We start from the raw sequence: 13,142 nt of genomic DNA, 5'->3' as shown, positions 1-13,142 counted from the left end.
GTGATGGATATCAGGGGGTGGAATGATGGGTGTTTGGTGACGAAAGTGATGGGTATCCAGAGGTAGGAATGATGAGTGTCCAGGGTGGAAGTGGTGGGTGCCCCTGGGTGTGAATATTAGATATCTGGGGGCGGAAGTGATGGGTGTCTTGGTGTGGGAATGATGAGTATCTGGGTGTGGGAGTGACAGGTGTTGGCATTGGGAGAGATGGGTGTCCGAGGGTGGGAGTGATGGGTGTCCTTGGGAGTGAACGTTGGATATCTGGGGGTGGGAGTGATGGGTGTTGGCAGTGGGAGTGATGGGTATCCAGGGGTGGAAGTGTGAATGTTGGATATCAAGGGGTGTGAGTGATAGATATCAGGGGTGGGAGTGATGGATGTCTGGTGGTGAAAGTAATGGGTGTCCCTGGATGTAAATGATGGGTGTCTGGAGGTGAGAGAGATGGATGTCTGGGGATGGGAGTGATGAATGTCCAAGGGTGGGTGTAATGGGGTCCAGGTGTGAGTGTGATTGTGTCTGGAGCGTGGTGAGAGAGATGGGTATCCTGAGGGATGGTGGGACAGATGGAGGATTGGGATGTGAATGACATGGGTTGTGGAGGTTTGTGACACAGGCCAGGTGAGCCTGCTATCTCGATCAAGAATGGTTGATCCACTGGGGGCCCAGTCTGAGGGAGTGATACACTGGTGTCTGGGAGGCCTTGGTACTGAGATCAGGGATTGACAAACCAAAGGCAGGTACTGACATCACCTTCTCTTCTAATCACACCCTCTTTCCCAACTCCATTCCTCCACTTTCCCATAACCTCCTCCTTCACATTCCTCTCCGCTGATCACCCTTGCTCCCACACCTTTGTCCATTACCCTCACCCTCGTATGGCTCACCCCATACTCTCCGTCATCCTCTCTTCCTCCCACCGTTCTCTATCACGCTCCCTCTCTCCTCCTCTTAGTTGCAGGTTCGTTGGCGGACCGGACCCCACCAGTGGCAGTGAGTGTGACAGAGGGTGCATCTACTGTCCTGGGCTGTGAACTTCATGAGGAACAGGATGACCCCACCACCACTGTGGTGGAATGGGTTTCCCGGAATCATGTGCTCCCAATCTTCCTCAAGTTTGGAATATATCCTCCACGGGTTGATGCTTCTTACCTCGGTATGTGGGAATCCTGGGCAAGCAGAGAGGGGGAGAGGGAGAGAGACAGAGAGAGAGATTACACAGCCCATGAGATATCCCTGAGAGAGAGGAACTGAGAGACACCAGTCAGTGTACAGATATCCCCCTGAGAGAGAGGGACTGAGAGACACCGGTCAGTGTACAAATATCCCCCTGAGAGAGAGGGACTGAAAGACACCAGTCAGTGTACAGATATCCCTTGAGAGAGAGGGACTGAGAGACACCAGTCAGAGTACAGATATCCCCAGAGAGAGAGGGACTGAGAGACACCAGTCAGTGTACAGATATCCCCCTGAGAGAGAGGGACTGAAAGACACCAGTCAGTGTACAGATATCCCCTGAGAGAGAGGGACTGAGAGACACCAGTCAGTGTACAGATATCCCCCTGAGAGAGAGGGACTGAAAGACACCAGTCAGTATACAGATATCCCCTGAGAGAGAGGGACTGAGAGACACTGGCCAGTGTACAGATATCCCCTGAGAGAGTGGGACTGAGAGACACCGGTCAGTGTATAGATATCCCTGAGAGAGAGGGACTGAGAGACACCGGTCAGTGTATAGATATCCCCTGAGAGAGAGGGACTGAGAGACACTGGTCAGTGTACAGATATCTCCTGAGAGACACTGGTCAGTGTATAGATATCCCTGAGAGAGAGGGACTGAGAGCCACCGGTCAGTGTATAGATATCCCCTGAGAGAGAGGGACTGAGAGACACCGGTCAGTGTACAGATATCCCCTGAGAGAGAGGGACTGAGAGACACCAGTCAGTGTACAGATATCCCCTGAGAGAGAGGGACTGAGAGACACCGGTCAGTGTACAGATATCCCCTGAAAGGGAGGGACTGAGAGACACCAGTCAGTGTACAGATATCCCCTGCGAGGGAGGAATGAGAGACACCGGTCAGTGTACAGATATCCCCTGAGAGAGAGGGACTGAGAGACACCGGTCAGTGTACAGATATCCCCTGAGAGAGAGGGACTGAGAGACACCGGTCAGTGTACAGATATCCCCTGCGAGGGAGGACTGAGAGACACCGGTCAGTGTATAGATATCCCCCTGAGAGAGAGGGACTGAGAGACACCGGTCAGTGTACAGATATCCCCCTGAGAGAGAGGGACTGAGAGACTCTGGTCAGTGTACAGATATCTCCCAGAGAGAGAGGGACTGAGAGACACCGGTCAGTGTACAGATATCCCCTGAGAGAGAGGGACTGAGAGACACCGGTCAGTGTACAGATATCACCTGCGAGGGAGGTCTGAGAGACACCGGTCAGTGTACAGATATCCCCTGAGAGAGAGGGACTGAGAGACACCGGTCAGTGTACAGATATCCCCTGCGAGGGAGGACTGAGAGACACCGGTCAGTGTACAAATATCCCCTGAGAGAGAGGGACTGAGAGACACCGGTCAGTGTACAGATATTCCCCTGAGAGAGAGGGACTGAGAGACACCGGTCAGTGTACAGATATGCCCTGAGAGAGAGGGACTGAGAGACACCGGTCAGTGTACAGATATCCCCCTGAGAGAGAGGGACTGAGAGACACCGGTCAGTGTACAGATATCCCCTGAGAGAGAGGGACTGAGAGACACCGGTCAGTGTACAGATATCCCCTGAGAGACACTGGTCAGTGTATAGATATCCCTGAGAGAGAGGGACTGAGAGACACCGGTCAGTGTACAGATATCCCCTGAGAGAGAGGGACTGAGAGACACTAGTCAGTGTACAGATATCCCCTGAGAGAGAGGGACTGAGAGACACCGGGCAGTGTACAGATATCCCCTGGGAGAGAGGGACTGAGAGACACCTGTCAGTGTACAGATATCCCCCTGAAAGAGTGAGACTGAGAGACACCGGTCAGTGTACAGATATCCCCTGAGAGAGAGGGACTGAGAGACACCGGTCAGTGTATAGATATCCCTGAGAGAGAGGGACTGAGACAGCAGTCAGTGTACAGATATCCCCCTGAGAGAGAGGGACTGAGAGACTCTGGTCAGTGTACAGATATCCCCTGAGAGAGAGGACTGAGAGACACCGGTCAGTGTACAGATATCCCCTGAGAGACACTGGTCAGTGTATAGATATCCCTGAGAGAGAGGGACTGAGAGACACTGGTCAGTGTACAGATATCCCCTGAGTGAGAGGGACTGAGAGACACCGGTCAGTGTACAGATATCCCCCTGAGAGAGAGGGACTGAGAGACACCGGTCAGTGTACAGATATCCCCTGAGAGAGAGGGACTGAGAGACACCGGTCAGTGTACAGATATCCCCTTGAGAAAGGGACTGAGAGACACCAGTCAGTGTACAGATATCTCCTGAGAGAGAGGGACTGAGAGACACCGGTCAGTGTACAGATATCCCCTGAGAGAGAGGGACTGAGAGACACTAGTCAGTGTACAGATATCCCCTGAGAGAGAGGGACTGAGAGACACCGGTCAGTGTACAGATATCCCCTGAGAGAGAGGGACTGAGAGACACTAGTCAGTGTACAGATATCCCCCTGAAAGAGTGAGACTGAGAGACACCGGTCAGTGTACAGATATCCCCTGAGAGGGAGGGACTGAGAGACACCGGTCAGTGTACAGATATCCCCTGAGAGAGAGGGACTGAGAGACACCGGTCAGTGTACAGATATCCCCTGAGCCACACTGGTCAGTGTATAGATATCCCTGAGAGAGAGGGACTGAGAGACACCAGTCAGTGTACAGATATCCCCTGACAGAGAGGGACTGAGAGACATCGGTCAGTGTACAGATATCCCCTGAGAGAGAGGGACTGAGAGACACCGGTCAGTGTATAGATATCCCTGAGAGAAAGGGTCTGAGAGACACCAGTCAGTGTACAGATATCCCCTGACAGAGAGGGACTGAGAGACACCGGTCAGTGTACAGATATCCCCTGAGAGAGAGGGACTGAGAGACACCGGTCAGTGTACAGATATCCCCTGAGAGAGAGGGACTGAGAGACACCGGTCAGTATACAGATATCCCCTGAGAGAGAGGGACTGAGAGACACCAGTCAGTGTACAGATATCCCCCTGAGAGAGAGAGGGACTGAGAGACACCGGTCAGTATACAGATATCCCCTGAGAGAGAGGGACTGAGAGACACCGGTCAGTGTATAGATATCCCTGAGAGAGAGGGACTGAGAGACACCAGTCAGTGTACAGATATCCCCCTGAGAGAGAGGGACTGAGAGACTCTGGTCAGTGTACAGATATCCCCTGAGAGAGAGGACTGAGAGACACCGGTCAGTGTACAGATATCCCCTGAGAGACACTGGTCAGTGTATAGATATCCCTGAGAGAGAGGGACTGAGAGACACCAGTCAGTGTACAGATATCCCCTGACAGAGAGGGACTGAGAGACATCGGTCAGTGTACAGATATCCCCTGAGAGAGAGGGACTGAGAGACACCGGTCAGTGTATAGATATCCCTGAGAGAAAGGGTCTGAGAGACACCAGTCAGTGTACAGATATCCACTGACAGAGAGGGACTGAGAGACACCGGTCAGTGTACAGATATCCCCTGAGAGAGAGGGACTGTGAGACACCGGTCAGTGTACAGATATCCCCTGAGAGAGAGGGACTGAGAGACACCGGTCAGTATACAGATATCCCCTGAGAGAGAGGGACTGAGGGACACCAGTCAGTGTACAGATATCCCCCTGAGAGAGAGGGACTGAAAGACACCAGTCAGTATACAGATATCCCCTGAGAGAGAGGGACTGAGAGACACTGGCCAGTGTACAGATATCCCCTGAGAGAGTGGGACTGAGAGACACCGGTCAGTGTATAGATATCCCCTGAGAGAGAGGGACTGAGAGACACTGGTCAATGTACAGATATCTCCTGAGAGACACTGGTCAGTGTATAGATATCCCTGAGAGAGAGGGACTGAGAGCCACCGGTCAGTGTATAGATATCCCCTGAGAGAGAGGGACTGAGAGACACCAGTCAGTGTACAGATATCCCCTGAGAGAGAGGGACTGAGAGACACCAGTCAGTGTACAGATATCACCTGAGAGGGAGGACTGAGAGTCACCAGTCAGTGTACAGATATCCCCTGAGAGAGAGGGACTGAGAGACACCGGTCAGTGTACAGATATCCCCTGAAAGGGAGGGACTGAGAGACACCAGTCAGTGTACAGATATCCCCTGCGAGGGAGGACTGAGAGACACCGGTCAGTGTACAGATATCCCCTGAGAGAGAGGGACTGAGAGACACCAGTCAGTGTACAGATATCCCCTGCGAGGGAGGACTGAGAGACACCGGTCAGTGTATAGATATCCCCCTGAGAGAGAGGGACTGAGAGACACCGGTCAGTGTACAGATATCCCCCTGAGAGAGAGGGACTGAGAGACTCTGGTCAGTGTACAGATATCTCCCAGAGAGAGAGGGACTGAGAGACACCGGTCAGTGTACAGATATCCCCTGAGAGAGAGGGACTGAGAGACACCGGTCAGTGTACAGATATCCCCTGCGAGGGAGGTCTGAGAGACACCGGTCAGTGTACAGATATCCCCTGAGAGAGAGGGACTGAGAGACACCGGTCAGTGTACAGATATCCCCTGCGAGGGAGGACTGAGAGACACCGGTCAGTGTACAAATATCCCCTGAGAGAGAGGGACTGAGAGACACCGGTCAGTGTACAGATATTCCCCTGAGAGAGAGGGACTGAGAGACACCGGTCAGTGTACAGATATGCCCTGAGAGAGAGGGACTGAGAGACACCGGTCAGTGTACAGATATCCCCCTGAGAGAGAGGGACTGAGAGACACCGGTCAGTGTACAGATATCCCCTGAGAGAGAGGGACTGAGAGACACCGATCAGTGTACAGATATCCCCCTGAGAGAGAGGGACTGAGAGACACCGGTCAGTGTACAGATATCCCCTGAGAGAGAGGGACTGAGAGACACTGGTCAGTGTACAGATATCCCCTGAGAGAGAGGACTGAGAGACACCGGTCAGTGTACAGATATCCCCTGAGAGACACTGGTCAGTGTATAGATATCCCTGAGAGAGAGGGACTGAGAGACACCGGTCAGTGTACAGATATCCCCTGAGAGAGAGGGACTGAGAGACACCGGTCAGTGTATAGATATCCCTGAGAGAGAGGGACTGAGACACCAGTCAGTGTACAGATATCCCCCTGAGAGAGAGGGACTGAGAGACTCTGGTCAGTGTACAGATATCCCCTGAGAGAGAGGACTGAGAGACACCGGTCAGTGTACAGATATCCCCTGAGAGACACTGGTCAGTGTATAGATATCCCTGAGAGAGAGTGACTGAGAGACACTGGTCAGTGTACAGATATCCCCTGAGTGAGAGGGACTGAGAGACACCGGTCAGTGTACAGATATCCCCCTGAGAGAGAGGGACTGAGAGACACCGGTCAGTGTACAGATATCCCCTGAGAGAGAGGGACTGAGAGACACCGGTCAGTGTACAGATATCCCCTTGAGAGAGGGACTGAGAGACACCAGTCAGTGTACAGATATCTCCTGAGAGAGAGGGACTGAGAGACACCGGTCAGTGTACAGATATCCCCTGAGAGAGAGGGACTGAGAGACACTAGTCAGTGTACAGATATCCCCTGAGAGAGAGGGACTGAGAGACACCGGTCAGTGTACAGATATCCCCTGAGAGAGAGGGACTGAGAGACACTAGTCAGTGTACAGATATCCCCCTGAAAGAGTGAGACTGAGAGACACCGGTCAGTGTACAGATATCCCCTGAGAGGGAGGGACTGAGAGACACCGGTCAGTGTACAGATATCCCCTGAGAGAGAGGGACTGAGAGACACCGGTCAGTGTATAGATATCCCTGAGAGAGAGGGACTGAGAGACAACAGTCAGTGTACAGATATCCCCCTGAGAGAGAGGGACTGAGAGACTCTGGTCAGTGTACAGATATCCCCTGAGAGAGAGGACTGAGAGACACCGGTCAGTGTACAGATATCCCACTGAGAGAGAGGGACTGAGAGACACTAGTCAGTGTACAGATATCCCCTGAGAGAGAGGACTGAGAGACACCGGTCAGTGTACAGATATCCCCCTGAGAGAGAGGGACTGAGAGACACCGGTCAGTGTACAGATATCCCCTGAGAGAGAGGACTGAGAGACACCGGTCAGTGTACAGATATCCCCCTGAGAGAGAGGGACTGAGAGACTCTGGTCAGTGTACAGATATCCCCTGAGAGAGAGGACTGAGAGACACCGGTCAGTGTACAGATATCCCCTGAGAGAGAGGGACTGAGAGACACCGGTCAGTGTACAGATATCCCCTGAGAGAGAGGGACTGAGAGACACTGGTCAGTGTACAGATATCCCTGAGAGAAAGGGTCTGAGAGACACCAGTCAGTGTACAGATATCCCCTGAGAGAGAGGGACTGAGAGACACCAGTCAGTGTACAGATATCCCCTGAGAGAGAGGGACTGAGAGACACCGGTCAGTGTACAGATATCCCCTGAGAGAGAGGGACTGAGAGACACCGGTCAGTGTACAGATATCCCCTGAGAGAGAGGGACTGAGGGACACCAGTCAGTGTACAGATATCCCCTGAGAGAGAGGGACTGAGGGACACCAGTCAGTGTACAGATATCCCCTGAGAGACACTGGTCAGTGTATAGATATCCCTGAGAGAGAGGGACTGAGAGACACCGGTCAGTGTACAGATATCCCCTGAGAGAGAGGGACTGAGAGACACCAGTCAGTGTACAGATATCCCCTGAGAGAGAGGGACTGAGAGACACCGGCCAGTGTATAGATATCCCTGAGAGAGAGGGACTGAGAGACACCGGTCAGTGTACAGATATCTCCTGAGAGAGAGGGACTGAGAGACACCAGTCAGTGTACAGATATCCCCTGAGAGAGAGGGACTGAGAGACACCGGTCAGTGTACAGATATCTCCTGAGAGAGAGGGACTGAGAGACACCAGTCAGTGTATAGATATCCCCTGAGAGAGAGGGACTGAGAGACACCGGTCAGTGTACAGATATCCCCTGAAAGGGAGGGACTGAGAGACACCAGTCAGTGTACAGATATCCCCTGCGAGGGATGACTGAGAGACACCGGTCAGTGTATAGATATCCCCCTGAGAGAGAGGGACTGAGAGACACCAGTCAGTGTACAGATATCCCCCTGAGAGAGAGGGACTGAGAGACTCTGGTCAGTGTACAGATATCTCCCAGAGAGAGAGGGACTGAGAGACACTGGTCAGTGTACAGATATCCCCTGAGAGAGAGGGACTGAGTGACACCGGTCAGTGTACAGATATCCCCTGCGAAGGAGGTCTGAGAGACACCGGTCAGTGTACAAATATCCCCTGAGAGAGAGGGACTGAGAGACACCGGTCAGTGTACAGATATCCCCCTGAGAGAGAGGGACTGAGAGACACCGGTCAGTGTACAGATATCCCCTGAGAGAGAGGGACTGAGAGACACCGGTCAGTGTACAGATATCCCTTGAGAGAGAGGGACTGAGAGACACCGGTCAGTGTACAGATATCCCCCTGAGAGAGAGGGACTGAGAGACACCGGTCAGTGTACAGATATCCCCTGAGAGAGAGGGACTGAGAGACACCGATCAGTGTACAGATATCCCCCTGAGAGAGAGGGACTGAGAGACACCGGTCAGTGTACAGATATCCCCTTGAGAGAGGGACTGAGAGACACCAGTCAGTGTACAGATATCTCCTGAGAGAGAGGGACTGAGAGACACCAGTCAGTGTACAGATATCCCCTGAGAGTGAGGGACTGAGAGACACTAGTCAGTGTACAGATATCCCCTGAGAGAGAGGGACTGAGAGACACTAGTCAGTGTACAGATATCCCCTGAGAGAGAGGGACTGAGAGACACTAGTCAGTGTACAGATATCCCCCTGAAAGAGTGAGACTGAGAGACACCAGTCAGTGAACAGATAGCTTTATGAGAGAGGGACGATACTCACCTGGGAATTGTCTCTCTCTCACATGGGTGTTTGGATAATTCACTAAGATCATCTACACTGAGGGGATTTGCATTTGTTGCCTCTTGTTCTGTGCATAAGTGGAGAGTCTGATGCACAGTCTAGAGACATCATTGACAAAGGGAGAGGGGTGTGGGACCAAGAAGGATGGAACGAGGGGGAGAATGTGCAGGCAAGAACATAAGTGATGGTGAATGGAGTGGATCGGAGAGAATGGGGTGAGAGCAGCAAAGCGTGCAAGAGAGGGAAAGGAGAGTGTAGAGAGGGTAGGAACGAGGTGAAGATTTTGTGAATGAGTCAGAGAGGGAACGAAACAGCACATGGAGGAACCATTGCGAACTCCCACACCTCCGATGATCCCATCTTCGATGAGTCTCTGAAGATGGCATGGTCAGACTTCAGGAGGGTGAATCCATGGAAAGCATCCAGAGCTGAGCTGACCAACTGGATGGTGTGCTCACTGAGATCTCGCTTCCAGTATGTGTAGTACCCATCTGGTTCAAGCAGGCTTCAGCTGTACCAGTGCCCAAGAGTAGCATAGTGACCTGCCTCAATGCCTGCCACCCAGGAACACTTACAGTGATGAAGAGAGGCTGCTGATGAAACATATCAGCTCCTGTCTGAGTGGCGACTGGGATCTGCTCCAATTTGTCTACTGGAGCAACAAGTCTGCAGTAGGTGCCAACTTATTGACTCTTAACTCAACCCTGAAACACCTATGCAGCAAAGATGCACACATCAGTATGGTCTTTATCGACTACAACTCAACATTTAATACCATCTTCCCCTCTAAACTAATCAGTAAGATCCCAGACCTGGGCCTCAATACCTCCTTGTGCAATTGAATCCTGGGTTTCCTCACTTGTAGATCCTAGAGTCAGTTGAGGTTGGCAACAATGTCTTCCCCATGATTTCCATCAGCACAGGTGCACCACAAGGCTGTTGTAGGTCATGTCAAAAGTGGTGATGAATCAGCATACAGATGGGAGATTGAATATCTGGCTGAATGGTGTCATAATAACAACTTCTCACTCAATGTTAGCAAGACCAAGGAACAGATTGTAGACTTCAGGAGAGGGAAACCAGAGTTCCATGAGCCAGTCCTGATGGGGGGATCAGAGGTGCAGAAAGTCAGTAAATTTAAATTCATCGGTGTTATTATTTCAAAGGACTTGTCCAGGACACAGCACAAAAGTGCATTTGTGAAAAAAGCATGACAATGCATCTACTTCCTTAGCAGTCTGCAGAGATTTGGCATGATGTCTAAAACTTTAACAAACTTCTAAAGATGTCTAGCAGAAGTATATTGACTGCATCACGGCCTGGTATGGAAACACCAATGCCTTTGAACAGAAAATCCTACAAAAGGTAGTGGATTCTGCCCAGTACATCACAAGTAAATCCCTCCCAATCATTTAGCATATCGACATGAAATGTGGTCGTAGGAAAGCAGCATCCGTCATAGAAGATCCTCACCACCCAGGCCAAGCTCTTTTCTCATGGCTGCCATCAGGTAGAAGGTACAAGAGCTCAGGACTCACACCACCTGGTTGAAGAACATTTACTACTGCTCAGCTGTCAGGCTCTTGAACAAAGGAACTAATTACATTCACTTGCCCCTTCATTGAGATGTTCCCACAGCCAATTATTTCACTGTAATTGAACATGGGAGAGAAGGGGAGAGAATGAAGATGTGCCAACCAGTGTTAGAACTGAATCCTGTTTCATCCCAACAGGTCGCCTGAGTTTACAAAAGGGTGCCTCTCTGCAAGTTGTTGCCGTACGGCAAGAGGACGAGGGCTGGTACCAATGTCGGCTGCTGTTCCTTACCCAACCCCACGGAGACCGTAATGGCAGCTGGATTCACCTCTCTGTCACCAGTAAGTCAGTGTCTCGCCACACAGAGTGAAGCTCCCTCTGCAATGTCCCATCACACACTCCCAGGGCACGAATTAATTCATCATTCACGCGCCACTGAAACACTGGTGTTTTGTTTGAATGGACTGTGCTTCTGATGGAATTTTAACCTCTCTTAACACTGCAATGCTCCCTCACTACCCCTCCCAAAATGTGACGTTCCCTGTCCATGAGGGCGGCAGTTGTGTAATATTCCCCCTCCCTTGTGTAATGCCATGGTTAGGATTTTTACTGCAATGTATTTTGGTTTCAGCTAAGATAAGAAGCCCTGTTCTTCTACGTAGGAATGTTGTGTCAGCCAATCAGGATGGTGGGATCTGGAGAAATTTCTAGAGAAAGCAGGGCAGAGAGAGATTTGTGATGGACAGAAGTCCGGTTTGCTTCTTTTTGGTGGGAGCTGCCGCACAAAGCGTGGGAAGCAGGTCCTGTTGCAAGAAGTGCTTTATGTAGATGAATGGCTCCAAGGAGGAAGGGCCGACGTTCTTGAAAGAGAGCGAGTCGCTGAAGATGGATGTCAAGGGAAGTTTGGATTGTGGCTGGTGCTTTCACGCAGACCATGGGTTCAGTGCCATGAGTAACGATTATCTTCAGCTTTGGGAGGAACGAGCTCTATCAGTCATTGCATATTTAGACTGGTTTAACTGTAATGGGCTCCTTTATTTTTCTCTTCTCTTCCTCTTACTAACTGTTTGATAAAGCTGAAATTTACTAAATATACTTCCTTTATAATTTTATGCAGTGTACGATCTGTTATTTTTTGCCAATTGATAATTGGGTATGGGTAGTATTTACACAGCATTTGCTCAAATCGTGGTTTCTTTAATTGGAACATAACAACATTCCGGTTTGGTTAAACCCCAAATCATACAGACTGGAGATATATATTGTTTATTGTTTATGAAAGGTGCCTTTTCACTGCTGAGTCACGTGGTTGTTAGCTAACAAGCCAAGTTTGCATACGAGACTGGTGAGAGGGTTACATTTGTTCTACTAGCCTCCCACTATTAGGGTTTATTTCTTTTGGGGGGGTGATAGTCCATTCTTGGAGTTTATGTCAGTTAATTTGTGATCCTTTCTTCCCTTCCTCACCCACTCCACCCTCCTTCACCCTCTCTGTAGCCCCACCCACGTTCCGGAGCACCCCTCCTACTGTGCTGGAGATGCGCCAGGGGGAGCGGGCGCAGCTGGTGTGCGAAGTGGGCGGGATCCCGGAGCCGGAGGTGAGCTGGCGTAAGGACGGGGCTGAGCTGTCGTCGGGGAGCCCCCACTCACCTGTGGTGTGGCATCAGGTGAGAAGGTGTCGAGCAGCACCTGCAGGAGACAGGCGTCCCGATGACAGACCAACCCGTAGCTGCCTGTATCCATTGAGGTCCCACGCACTGTGCCGGCTGTTTGACAATAGGAGGCAGTGCAGCAGCTGTGTGCTTCTGCCTGGGTCATCCCGTTCCTTTGCAATATTGAATGCACAAACTCACTCCCCAGACCCACTGCACCTCAGCACCCGACATCTTGCTGCCATACAGGCTGTGTCCTCGGCTCTGCTGGAAGCTCCCACCCCCGGGCTGTATGTGGGACATTCCTGGGAGGAGGGGCATCTGCAGGAATTGCACTGGTTTTACCACAGGTGCACAGGCAAGTGGAGAGTGTTCTATCTCACAACTGACAGGTAAATGAGGGAAACGCCTTGGGGTGTCTGGAGGTGGGGCACACAAAAGTTGTTCTGCTTGCTGGTGAGGCTCAAGGTTGGATCAGTCACCACAGCTCCGACAGTGACAGATATTCTTGAACCATAGGGCTGTGAGAACAGGTGACACACTACCATAGGAACTCTGCCTCCTTTCTGTGAATGGGAAAGAAGCAGAGAAAGGGAGGGGTCTATAAAGATGGGAGGGGATTTCAAGATTAGTCTGGCTGTTGAGAAGAACAAGCCCCATCCCACTCCTTCCCCCCCCCCCCACACACACACACACAGTAATTGTTTTATTATTGTCACATGTACTGAGATACAGTGGACAGTTTGTCTTGCAGTGTGTTCATACAGATCAACTCATTACACAGTACATTGAGATAGAACAGAGG

General features: G+C 51.2%; 1 protein-coding gene across 1 annotated transcript in view; it reads left to right on the top strand.

Moving 5' to 3' along the window:
* LOC140717077 (protein turtle homolog A-like) overlaps positions 1-13,142 on the top strand; it is a 61,050-nt gene that overhangs the window by 6,011 nt on the left and 41,897 nt on the right. The window contains exons 2-3 of the mRNA XM_073030257.1: positions 10,883-11,026; positions 12,183-12,631. Coding sequence (XP_072886358.1) covers positions 10,883-11,026; positions 12,183-12,631 — 593 coding nt within the window. The remainder of the gene's footprint in view (positions 1-10,882; positions 11,027-12,182; positions 12,632-13,142) is intronic.

Source organism: Hemitrygon akajei, chromosome 27, assembly GCF_048418815.1.
Source record: "Hemitrygon akajei chromosome 27, sHemAka1.3, whole genome shotgun sequence".
NCBI lineage: Eukaryota > Metazoa > Chordata > Chondrichthyes > Myliobatiformes > Dasyatidae > Hemitrygon > Hemitrygon akajei.
Note: the sequence above shows the minus strand (reverse complement) of the source record. Positions and strands in the feature narration are given on the sequence as shown.